The 12,556-nt window shown below is 48.4% G+C and overlaps 1 protein-coding gene across 11 annotated transcripts in view; it reads left to right on the forward strand.

The window, feature by feature from the left end:
• Positions 1 to 12,556, forward strand: part of TMEM266 (transmembrane protein 266) — a 134,933-nt gene that overhangs the window by 70,104 nt on the left and 52,273 nt on the right. For 9 of the 11 annotated variants that reach the window (XM_070573996.1, XM_070574029.1, XM_070573989.1 and 6 more), the window contains one exon: positions 10,223 to 10,377. In XM_070573996.1, the coding sequence (XP_070430097.1) occupies positions 10,223 to 10,377 (155 nt within the window). The remainder of the gene's footprint in view (positions 1 to 10,222; positions 10,378 to 12,556) is intronic. The other 2 variants (XM_070574040.1, XM_070574047.1) reach the window with 1 other exon arrangement.

Here is a 12,556-nt window from a genome sequence, read left to right on the forward strand (position 1 = left end):
GAGAGGATGGTAACAGCGTATGTGCTGAGGAAGGTGGTGGACGGCAAGAGTTGTCACCCCCTTTTACAGAGGAGACTCTGTGGCCTCATAGATAGTTCTCCCCATCTTTTTGGTAAAAAAAAGGGTACAGAGATGGTCATGGAGAGTAGGTAAGATAGTCTTTGTCAAACATGTAAAAATTAAGAAATGAAAGATATTTAGCCTTTTGTAATTTGTATTTTAGGGTTCTAAAAGGTCTAAACTGAGAAGTCAGGGCCAGATCCCCAGACAGCAGAAGCTTGGAGGAAGGCCTGATAGACAGAAAGGAACATTTTTAATTGGAGATGATGCCAATGGCACATTTCTTCTGGAGCTTCACAATCAGAGGAATAAAATATAATGAGGGCATAGGAATGGGTTTTGAGATGTCAGGCTAGAAAAAGAAGGCAGGTCCTGTATAGCAACATGTTTAAATAAAGACTAAAATAATTTTATATATTCCAGCCAACAAAGGCTGGAGGCAAAGAGCAGGGAATGGAGGAACCTACTACGCTGGAGCCCAAAATACACTTCCCTCTCCTCATACTGTCTAGATCAAGGACCACCTCCTCCAGAAAGTCTTCTGTCCTCCCACCCCACCGTGGCTGGGGCCCTGACTCTGTGCACCCATAGCACTTTGCCTACCTCCCTCACAGCATTCATGACACTGGGCTCTACTTGTCTGTTCTCCAGTCTGTCTCTAGTACTGGACCAGGTGCTCCCTCAGGGCTTGCCTCAGGGTTCAGATCCTTTGAGCCTGGAACAGAGGGAGTGTTGACTAAATGAAGGAATGACTTGAGTGAGGAGTGAGTAAGTGAATGGGTGAGGCTGTGTTAAGGTAAGGATTAGAAGAGAAAGGGAAGCCCGGTTCCTTTTGGGGAGAGTTTGGGGCTGGCCCCCAGACCTATATAGGGTCGAGGAAGAGACACAGGGAAGGACCAGGCTTCTCATGCCCCAGAACTTAAGGCTATGGTCTGTGGCTGGCCTACCTTTAGGCATCCCTGCCAATGCCACACCCCCTCCACAAAGTCATTCTAAAAGAAATAAATAACATTTGCCTCAGAACATGCCAACTTCACTTAGTACAATTTTAACGTCCTTCTAGAAGAAGTAAAAGCCTTTCGGGATTCAGGCTTAAAAAGCAAGTTCATCCCTGCCATGACTTTGCAAGTGCAAAGTCTAGAAGTTGCATCATATGGCTTGTGAAGTCTTTGAGTCAGTTTTCCCCCAAGGAGAAAAAATTTTAAAAGAGCTTCCTTAATCCATTTTCTTGATGCCAATGAGACTTGTCTGTGATAAAACACCACCTCTTCCTTTGGTGTACCCGTTGTCCCTGGACCCTAAGCTGACCTTGTGACCCACGACTCTCTATATTTTTGGTAGGCTCAGGCTTCTAGAAGGGTTCTTTTTCTTTCTTTCTTTCTTTCTTTCTTTTTTCTTTTTTTTTTTTTGAGGAAGATTATCCCTGAGCTAACATCTGCTGCCAATCCTCCTCTGTTTGCTGAGGAAGACTGGCCCTGAGCTAACATCCGTGCCCGTCATCCTTTACTTTATCTGTGGGACACCTACCACAGCATGGCTTGCCAAGCGGTGCTGTGTCCGCACCCGGGATCTGAACCGGCGAATCCTGGGCCACTGAAGCCCGTCATGCGCACTTAACCACTGCACCACCAGGCCAGCCCCTAGGAGGGTTCTTGATGCCCTAACCAAGGAATAAAGGTTTAATTCAGATCAAAAGATTTTTCTTGATAATTACAAGTTAGCCTCTTTCTCTTTCTTGTAGTCCAAGAACTTCAAAGATCTTGCATTGATTAAGAAGGCAGTAAATTCACAGATATCTTATTTCTCAGCAAAACAAAACTCGGGTCACCATCTACTCACAGATGCAGGGTGTACAGCCACTGGCGACCACTAGGTGGTGGCAGAGCGCCTCTGACCACCTCTGCAGGGTGTGTGAGTACTGACTCGACTGAGGGGAGGAAAATTTAAACCCAAGGCCAGGTCTCCCAAGGAAAGTGAGCTGAAACTTATAGGGCTTGGGGTTCCCAGTCATCTGTGGAGGTACCTGGGATCTGGACTTTAGCCAAACAGAAGAAGCGGGAGCGTGGCCAACCCAGGATTTGCCAATCCACAGCTCAGAACCAGAGAGAGCTAGAGAAGGAGGGTATGCCTGAAAACTGTGGCCCACTGGTTCCTACCGGGTTAGGAAGCTGACCTCATCCAGGCAGCCCTGCCCACAAAGCGTGACACAAAGGACACTGTCAGACTTGTGTCCAATTCCCAGAATTGAGGACTCTCGAGGTGGGAGGGGGTTCCTATGGCAAATTGGTCCAATAGCACCTCTCTCCCTCACCTAAGTCAGGCTTGAACCCCATGGCAGCCCTTCAGAGATGTGTGGACAATACCCTGGGTCCCCCCAAGTAGGGGCAGCCAGTCCATGGTGTGTGTCAGCCATTATGTCCCCAGAGGGGGGTTTTGTGGCTTGCCAAGTGTGGTGACAGCTCCTAACTCCCAGCCCCAAGCTCTTGCCACCATACCCTGCAGTCTTTCCCAGAGTTGGCATTTCCAAGGATGCAAGAAATCTGAGATACTGGGACAAGCAATTGTCAGACTCCCATGACCCCAGCTGCACACAGCCCTCCCCCCTCTCTCCTCCCCAAGGAGGTAGGACTTGCCTTTAGCTCTGATTGGAGAATTCAAGATGCTTGTATGGAAACTTCAATTGCTCTAGTTCTCCCAAAGGGCTGGGAGAGTCACCTCTCACCTCCAACCTGAGAGTTCCTTTTATGTGAAATGTATTTATGTGCTCATATTTCTGGCTCTGTGTGTACCACTGTGGCTTGCCTCTTGGAATTGGGTACAGGAACAAAGGGGATACTTGACAGTGCTTTTCCTGTTGTTCTGGTTCTCCCTGGGAGAGTGAGAAAGAAGCTCCAGCATCCCTGTGGACGTTGGGCTTATGTTTCTCACGAGGGGATATTTGTCTCTGGAGAAGTCCTACACATGTGAACTCATTTCCCTCTCCTGCTTTTTTTCTCTCTTTATTTGTTTTGCTTTTCAGAGCGCTCTAGGTCTAGGAGCCCATTGCATAGTCAGAATTCACATACAAGGCTGCAGGCTCGATGAGGATGAAGGCCCTGTCCACCCTCATGTTCTCAGGCCAATACCATCCCTGGCATTTAGTGGGCATGTGATAACTAAGTGTGGAACGGAATGAATGTTGGAACTTCCCATATTTAGATAATTAATCCCCTTTCTAATTCCCATGTACCTAAATCATCATCAGGGTAGACACGTATAGTAGCCAGGTAGCACTGTGTATGGGCTTTACATATATTATTTTTAATGTTTTAGAAGAATAGCTCTGCAAATTTAGATAATACTTATTCCCACTTTGGGGATTAGAAAACTGAGACTCGAAGATTGCCCTCAGAGTTCAGTCAATTGTGGGAATACAATTTGGAGACTCCAATTGCCACCAAAACCCAGACAGATGGAGGGGCCGGCCCGGTGGCGCAGTGGTTAAGTGTGCACATTCAGCTTCGGCGGCCCGGGGTTCGCCGGTTTGGATCTCAGGTGCGCACATGGCACTGCTTGGCGAGCTATGCTATGGTAGGCATCCCACATATAAAGGAGAGGAAGATGGGCACAGATGTTAGCTCAGGGCCAGTCTTCCTCAGCAAAAACAGGAGGATTGGCGGCAGTTAGCTTAGGGCTAATCTTCCTCAGAAAAAAACCAAAAAAACCCAGAGAGATGGAAAAATCTGACTTTCCCCACTGTTTGTCAACAGAGAGAAAAGTTGAAGGAATTGTCTTTTAAAACAATTAGATGTATTAAGATTTGTAAAGTGTTCAGAACAGTTCCTGGTTCATAGTAAGTGTTTTATAAGTGTTTGCTAAATCAATCAAAATAAAGCCCAGGTCACTGTCAGAAGTTGGATTTAAGCCAGCCTCATGGCTTTCTCTGACAATATTTTAATCATCTGGAATAAATACAGTAAAGAAAAGTAAAGTGGGGCCACGGAATGTTCTGTTGACAGTCAAAACCACCACCAAGTCTGCGACATCCAGGCCACAAGTGTTCAGCATTAAGAATTGGAGCATCTTGGGGACAGAAGGGGTCTCAGACGGCCCAATCTCAGGGTTTGACTCACTTCAACCCCCTCCCTCAGCTCCTTTCTTTGGGGACTTGAGGGATGAAAATCTCAATGTGGGACTGACAGGGCCATCTGGTCTGGCTGCCTCCAGGGAAATAGGCTTTTCTGTGGTCTGCTACCTCCTCTGGGGACAGTCTGACTCTACTGCCTGTGAGCATCTCTTCAGACAACTTGAAGGTCTCCACAGGCCCAGTACATTAGCCACTGCCCCCTCTCACCATTGTGCATCCTCCCAGCCACACTGGCTTGGCAGCCACGCTGGCCTGGTGGTGCACTGGACTGCTGGGGTAAACACAGCCCTGGCAATCCTGGCACCACACGGTTCTGCTTCACCTTTCAGAATGGGGCTGTTTCAGTGCCAGGCTTGGGAACACTGCCTGATGGAGCAGTGACCTGGAGCTGCCTCCTTCTGGGCCACTTCCGTGGCCTTACCTCACATGAAGGATCCATCGGAAATTTGGCAAAGTTTATTTTAATATTCTAGAAGTTATTCTCTCAAACTTTTATCAAGACACCTAAGAATATAAAGCAGAAGCAGTAAAGTTTCCCGGCCTCCCTGCCTGCCCCAGGATTTCTGAGGCCTCAGGAGTGATTGGTGGAACCTCACGGTAGAACTCCTGCCCACCTGCCAGGAGAAGCCATCTGGTTGTTGGTATTTACAGACTTTGGCAGCCCAAGTCGGCCTCCTGGAGCTGTCCCCTCGCTGTTGCGGCATCAAGATATGAAATTGGAAGACACCTGTCCTCTGGTGGTGATTCCAGGGATAACAGCACCCTGAGAACCAGTTCCAGGACTTTGATGGGCTGGATGCTGAAGAGATGGAAGGAAAGTATCTTCTCTAATTAAAGAGTCAATGCTGATTTCCTTTTGGCCCATTAAGTTCCTTGAGTCATTATTTAACCGCTCAGAGATATTTTGAAACTGCATATATTCTATTTTCCTGCTAAAACACAGTCTCCTAGGGATGTCTGAGTCATTTGTATTTCAGAGGAAATTTTATTAACAGCTTGAGATTTCCAAACACTGGGTCAGCCAGAAAGTCTGCTGCTTCAGCCCAGCCTCTGTCCTGGAGCCTTGTGGTCCATGGTCCTGTTCTTCAAGGAGTTGGAAGCCCGGAGCCTGCTTGGATTGCGGCTTCAGCCTCAGATCTGTGGCTAAGGAAGCCCTCGACAGCCTGCAGACACACACTCAGTCTCAGTGAGTGTCACTGCCGCCTTCTTCCCCTGAGTCCGTGCCCCCCAGAGGGCCTGCCTGCTTCACCATTCCCTCAGTGCTAGGTCCCGTGCCCCAGCCCCAGGGCTGGCTCGGCACCTGCTTGCCTTCACTGTCTCATCTCTCCTACTCCCAGACTCCCTTTGCTATGCCCTGCCCGCCTCCTCAGATACCTGTTACCTCTTGCTAAATCCAAACTAGTGGTTCTCACCCAAATCACCTGGGATCTCAATGAAATGCAGATTTTCATTCAGTGAGTATGAGGAAGGCCCAAGATTCTGCATTTCTAACAAGCTCCCAGGAGATGATGATACTGCTGGTCCCTGGAGCCCATTGGGCGTGAAGGACCTAGGACAGTGGCTCTCAATCTTGGCTTCACATTGGAATCACCTAAGGAGATCAAAAAATACTAAGGCCTGGGTCCCACTCCAGAGGTTGTAATTTAAATGGTCTGGTGTGTGGCCTGGGCACAGGGATTTTTAAAAGCTCTATTGGTGGTCCTAGGATGCAGCCAGCGTTGGGAACAACTCACCTGGATGCAGATTCCAGCCTCCCTGCCCCAAGGCAGCCACTCCTCACCAGCTACCATGTCCCTGGATACCATCCTTTCTTTGACTGGTGGTCTTCTCTCCGTCGGCTTCAGTTGAGCCTGCCTCCATATGTCTTGCCCTGGAGTCTTGGGGCTCACATAGAGTGTGATGCAAATAGCACCCCTTGAACTTGTGCGAAATGGGGCCTCGTGAAGTCACTCTCAGACTTGTGTGGTTGAGGGGCTGGTAGCTGAAGGCAGTCACGGGTAGTGGGGGACAATGGGGCTGGCACAGGAGTGGAACGGGACTGGAGCAGTAGGCACAAGCTCCGTTTTTCAGCTGGCTTGGGGTTCTTTGGGAAGTGCATTGGTTGTGCCAACGGTAGTAGGAAAGCCTGTCGCACCTGCCCTGGGTGGGGTTTGGTAAGCTGCACCCAGCACTGAAAGGGAAGCCCCACCTTCTCCCAGCCCAACTCCTGGCTCCTGTCCTTCTAGTGTTTATTGTGCTGGAGGTACTTTGGGGGCTGAATAGAATTTTACCATGAACAGTTCCTATTTAGTGTACATTTCAACTATCCCCCGAGATATCCACAGGCCTCACTCCCTCCAACTTTCACAAATGTCACTTTCTCAGCAATGACTACCCTGTCCACCTTATTTAAAGTGTCACCCTTCATGCCCCCATTTTTTTCCCCACAGCACCTACCACCTTGTAGTACACCAGGTAATTTACTAAGTTGTTCTGTTTGTTGTTCGACTCTCTAGCCCACTAGAATGTAAACTGCCCAAGGGCAAGATTGCTGCCCTTTTGGATCACAGTGCCTACCTGGCCCATGGTGGGCATCCGGCCTTCATTTCTGGATCTTCCCCTGCCTGATCTCTGAATCCTGCCATCTGCGCAGTCCTCTCCCTGGCCGAGGAGTGCTGTGGTATCAGGGCCAGGCCAGCTATTGCCAACTTCAGACCACAGGTGACTCGGGACACCTGCCTGCAGCTCTTCACCTGGATGCAGATCCCCAGGCTCAGCCACCGTACTTTGCACCTACAGCTTCCCCATAACCAAACCCTGGTCTGGTTAGGAAGTTTTCTAACCAAACAGGAAAGTAAAAATCAACATTTTGTCATTTTAAGCACCGATAGAAAATGACTTTTCCCTGCCATGGAAGCAGGTCAAGATTGGAGTCTCCTGTTCATAGAGAGCCTGCCACTTGAAGAAACAAATGGTTTGTTTCATCCCCTTCTCCCTTCGGGACCTTCCTCTTGGGGTAGAAGGAGCAGTCTCTGAAGGGTGCACCCCACGCTCCAGGGCTGTGCCAGGCATGGAGGTGAACGCATACCCCTGCTCCTCCCGTTGACCGTGCAGGTGTGTCTTCCTGCTGGCTGCTCTGACCTGACACCATTCCAGGCAAACGGCCTGCCAGCTGCCCGTTTTTGTTTATAACTGCAGAAGGTGCTTGGCTCAAATTTCAATGACAGGGAAATGGCATCAGTTTTAGGTACCGCAGACAATTGGATGGGTTTTAGAGAGGAAGTAGAATTGGAGCTGAGTCTCCTTTGAGACCTGGCAATGACGGTGCTTGCCGGGAGGAGTTAACAGGGGGCACAAGGGAAGTGTGAAACTTCCAGAGGAAGTGCTGAGGCAGCTGAAGGCTGGGTGTGAGAGGCGTGAGAGATTAAAATAGGGCCAGCAGAAAGGGGGGCAGGAATGTCACGTTGTGGGGAAAGAAAGAGGGGGAGGAGGTGAGACATTTGGACGGATCAGGAGGATAAGTCAGCCCAGTAGTGATGTCCAAATATATGTTAAAATTCAAAGGGTCTTTCATATACAAAAGCAATGCTCAGCTGATAGTTCCCTGGGGGCAGCAGCCTCTGGGCTTCTCTGGGCCTCTGTCCCTCTGAGCTTGAGGTGGAATCTTCACTGCCCTCACCCTTCTTTCCTGCCCCTCCTGGACAAACACACCCAGCCCCTCCCACTGGTGGCCCTCTTGTGGCCTTTCATCACTGACACTAACTTCTTGCCTGTATCCCAGGGTTCTTATGCATTCCTCAGACCAAATCACAACCATCCTCACCAAGCCTCCTGGAGACCCATCTGCTCTGAGTTTAGGGTTGTCAAGTTTAGCAAATAAGGATATAAGACCCCAAGTTAAGTTTGAATTTCAGATAAACAATGGATAATTTTTTAGTATAAGTATGTCCTATGCAATGTTTGGGATATACTTATACTAGGAAATTGTTCACTGTTTATCTGAGATTTAACTGGATGTCCCATATTTTATCTGGCAGCCCCACTGAGCTCCATGTGGTGTCAAGTTTGGGGCTTACCCTGTAGCCTCTCGCTTTTGGGTTGGCCCACTTGAGCCTGTGAGAAAGGGGAGAGAAGTGCTTCTGCAGTGGCCTTCGAGACCCCTCTACAATGGATGATGAAGGTATCATCAGTGACCTTCATAGTTGAGACTCCACTCACCTGTGTCCCCCTGTCTTCTGCTTCTTCCTTAATGAGAACCTTCTCTTCTGACCTGGCTGGTCTATTTGTCCCTACACCACACCCTGGCACCCTGTGGGGCTCACTTAAATCACACATCCCCCATCCAATGTGCCCTCCTTCTCTCCCTCCATCACCTGTGGAAATCTCTGACCCATCTTTCTAGGACCAGCTTCCCGAGACTGGGACTGAACCCCCAGTCTGTGCATTCCCCAGAGCCAAGGACAGTGCCTATCATTCCCATAGGTTTTAGAAAATATCCAGAAAGACTTGAATAAGCTAAATTTCCTGCCAGTCTTCTTGAAGAGCCATGAGCTTTGTCCCACCTTCCTTCATGCTTTCTCTAGATGGATCATGAGGAAGAAAGCTCCTCCTTGAAACATTCACATTATTCCTTCTTGGAGAAGGGAGCACCTTGAAGCAGAGCTGGCCCTCCCAGCAACACCCTTGGGATCTTCGGGGGTGGGCACTGGCCCCCTAGCCGTGGGTTTCAGCAGATTGCTCCCTCTAGATGGGAAGGATGGGGGGTGGCGGCCAACTGGGCCATCTAATAATTTATCACCATCATCATCATCAATCCATTTCAGCTACATGGTGCTTTATAAGTCAGATACATTTTCTCATTTAACTTCCAATAACCCTAGAGGTTAAGGAGTTTTATAAATGGGGAGGCTGAGGCCCAGAGTGGTTTTGACATGGTCCTGGGAGGCCAAAGTCTGAGCAAGAAGTGAGGACTCCCCAACTAGTACTGTCTCTGGGCTTCTAATTCTTCCTCATCAAGGCAGGTAAGCAGTTTCAGCTTGTAACTAAACTACCAAGGCAGTGATGTTTGATTTCAGCATCCCTATGCCCCCTTAGAGGCACCCCTTTTTCCTGGGATCTTGTGTTTCTGAAGGAGTGGGTCAAATGTCCTAAGAGAACCACCTAGCTCTGAGATTCTGCACCTCCTCTCTACTTCCAAACCCACTTGGAAAAGATTCTGTCCCCAGTTGCCTCATCTTTACCTATGAACATTCAAGATCATTTAGTGAAGGGTTTCCCAAAAGATGGTCCATGGAACAGTAGTCCCACCAGATGCTATGTGATAAAAGGATACCATGGTCCAGCGAGTTTTGGAAAAACTGATATTGTAATCTCTTTTGGAGCATGATGATGCATAATAGCATATTAAAGGCACTGAAATATCCCTCAGAGAAAAGCATCTATATAAGTTTGACCCAAATTTTCCAAAACTTACCCAACCATGGGAACCTTTTCTCAAGTAACAACCATTAACATTCTGTGGAACCAGCATTCCATACCACCTACTTTGAGAAACAGGGATCTAGTTCCGATCTTCCCTTGTATAGCTGAAAAAACTGAAAATGCATTTATAAATTCTTTGAGCATTTATTAGAGGCGAACTGAGGATCAGATGCCTGGATGCCAGAGCCTGTGCTGGGTTCTGAGACCACGCAAAAGCATAATAATAACAGCTCTTTTTCATGCAGCACTTTCCACATAGCCAGACTCTCACCTAACCTTTGTGACCTGCAGTCTTTGCTAGCCTATGAGATGTGGGTTTCATACCTATTTTAAAGATGAGGAGACTGAAGCACAGAGAGATGCTGCGAGTTGCCTAGATCAGCCTTTAAACTGAGCTCCATCTCTTAATGAGATGTTTTTGCTCTTCATAAGTCTACTCAGTGGCCTCTTGAATAAGGTTGTGATTCTTCAGGAAACGTGGAGCCCAGGAGGAGTGATGCAGGTGGGTTTGAGAGCAGGGCTATGGCTGGGGTCTCACCCCTCTCAGTGCCTCCTCCCCAACTTTTGTCCCCGCAGGTCTACTTGGCTGAAGCCGTGCTGTGGGAAGAGAGCAGCCGTGTGGCAGGTATTTTTGCTCAGTGCAAGTCTCAACAGTTTCCTGGTAGCCTGTGTAATATTGGTGGTGATTCTCCTGACTCTGGAACTTCTAATAGATATAAAGCTTCTCCAGTGTGAGTAGCAAGAGAGATACATATACAAATACCTATGATGTCAATATTCAGTGTGCATCCATCAGGGGTCCCCAACCAGCAGTGTGACCTGCTCCCAACCCAACACCACTGCTACACCCCTGACCCCTTGGCTCATGGGGATTACCGCTGGGGAGGAAATCTGGCAGCTTTTTCTCCCTGTCACCCCCATCATCAGTTTGCCCCTCTCTACCCAATGTGGCCTCTTCAGTCCCCCTCTCCAGCATTCCATGATTGGAAACTGATGAGATCAAAACCGTTGGGGACCCCTGTATGCACTTTTTTTTATTGTTCCCATTTGGAATTTTCCAGATTGGAGAGTTCCCATGTGTGGAGGCATATCATCTTGTAGTAACTAATAATGGCAGCAACTGCAATGACAATGTGATTCCTTGTATTTTCATCCAGCTGTAAGTTGGCAGTGTTATTTATATATAATGTGAAAGTTTTGAAAGCACTTTTCCATACATTTGGGCTTAGCAGCAACCCTGTGAAATGGGCAAGGATGATACCATCCCATTTTATAGACCACGGAATTAAGTTGTGGAGCAGTTACACTGTTCCTAGGTAAGAGGTATTGGAGCTGGGACTTCAAGCCACCAGGCCATTTAATGGCATGGCCAATTCTCCCCCACTTTAGATCCTCTTGGTGTTCATCCTTGTTTCTTGTGTCTGGGAACCTGATGCACATGGCAGCCAATGGCTCATCTGCTACCTCTTCTTTCCTTCTGGATGTCCCATGGCAATGTGGCTGTCAGAGTGGAGGGCCTGCTTCCTGCCCCCATCCTTGAAGACCTCTGTTTCTTGCACCAGCAGGGGTGCCAAGGGTCTTGACTCTTGGCTTTGGATGAGTGAGTGGTGTCTGGTAGAGCTCCTGGTTCCTCATAGTTCCCCGATTCAGAAGGTGGATCATTCAAGTACAAATAAAAAAGAGATGAAATTGTTGGCCCCCTGAGGGAGTTCTGTTCCTGCCATTGGCAAAATTTAGGACTATAGATCCAGCTATTCCCAAACCCATTCAGTTGTCTTGGACTTGTTTTCTCAAATGCCCCCAATTTCTTTACTGGGGCCTCTGTACTCAGAGTCCCTCAAAGCTCCTTCTATCCACTTTCCCTACTCTCTAGAGAGGATGACAGGGAGCATAGACTTGGTTTTGTCTGATAAGCCTCATTGGGTTTTGTGCAGTTGATGGCCCCTTGGTTCCAATCAAAGCATCTTCCAGCATAAAGTGATCAGCCCTGGTTTTATCCTCAACCTGTCTTCAATTAAACCATGTTGTCTACTTTCTCTCCCACTCATCCATGTGTCTGCTTTTTATGAGGTCTGACCATAACGGAGTCTTTCTTTCCCTGTCATGGATTATACTCTGGGCCCTTGGCTGCTCAGGTTGTGACAAGGCATTGAGTAGAACTAAGAATCCAGCCGACACTGGAATTCTGCTTAAAATTAAGTATCAAGGAGATTGATTTTGGTGGGAGATCCAATAGCAGCTCATAAAAGGCATCTTAAATTCCATAAAATGCACAATCAGAGATTTATTGCTCTTCTAAAGCAAACCGTAAAAAAAGGCACAGGAATTCATTTGAGAAATAATGGGGAGAGATTTTATGTTTTCAGAATCATCTGGAGGTCTTTGTGGTGTCACACAGGCCTCAGCCTCTCAGTTCCCACTAGTATTCATGTGGCCCCAGGACAGAAAGAGTGCACAGCATCTCCAGGGCTCACCTTCTAAGCATCATATTGGCCCATGTCAGGGGACCGCAAAGTCTCCCACCTGGAATGTGGTACTGCAGACTTCTCCCCTGGACATGTTCCAGGACATGGTTTCTGCCCACTCCCCTGGGTTACTGATCTCAGAGCTTTAGGGGAGGCTGTGGGTTCCTCTCTTTCCAGCCAGCCCACCCCACTGATGGCTCTGGGCATTTTCCTTTGGCCCACAGGGCATGCTGAGCTGGATGTTAAGCAGGCCTGGCTGGAGTCCAGTAGGGAAGCAGCACAAGGGTGTTCTCAGTGGTGTGCCTGCACCCTGTTTTGGCCCTGCCACCCTGCCCCAGGATGTCCCACCAGTATCTCTTTCAGGCCTGCCCTCTGGGAGCATCCATTTCCACTCACTCCCTATTACAGCCTACCTGACCCTTGTCCTGGGCCCCAGCACCCTGCT

This window comes from Equus przewalskii, chromosome 1, assembly GCF_037783145.1.
Source record: "Equus przewalskii isolate Varuska chromosome 1, EquPr2, whole genome shotgun sequence".
In the NCBI taxonomy this organism is placed as follows: Eukaryota; Metazoa; Chordata; class Mammalia; order Perissodactyla; family Equidae; genus Equus; species Equus przewalskii.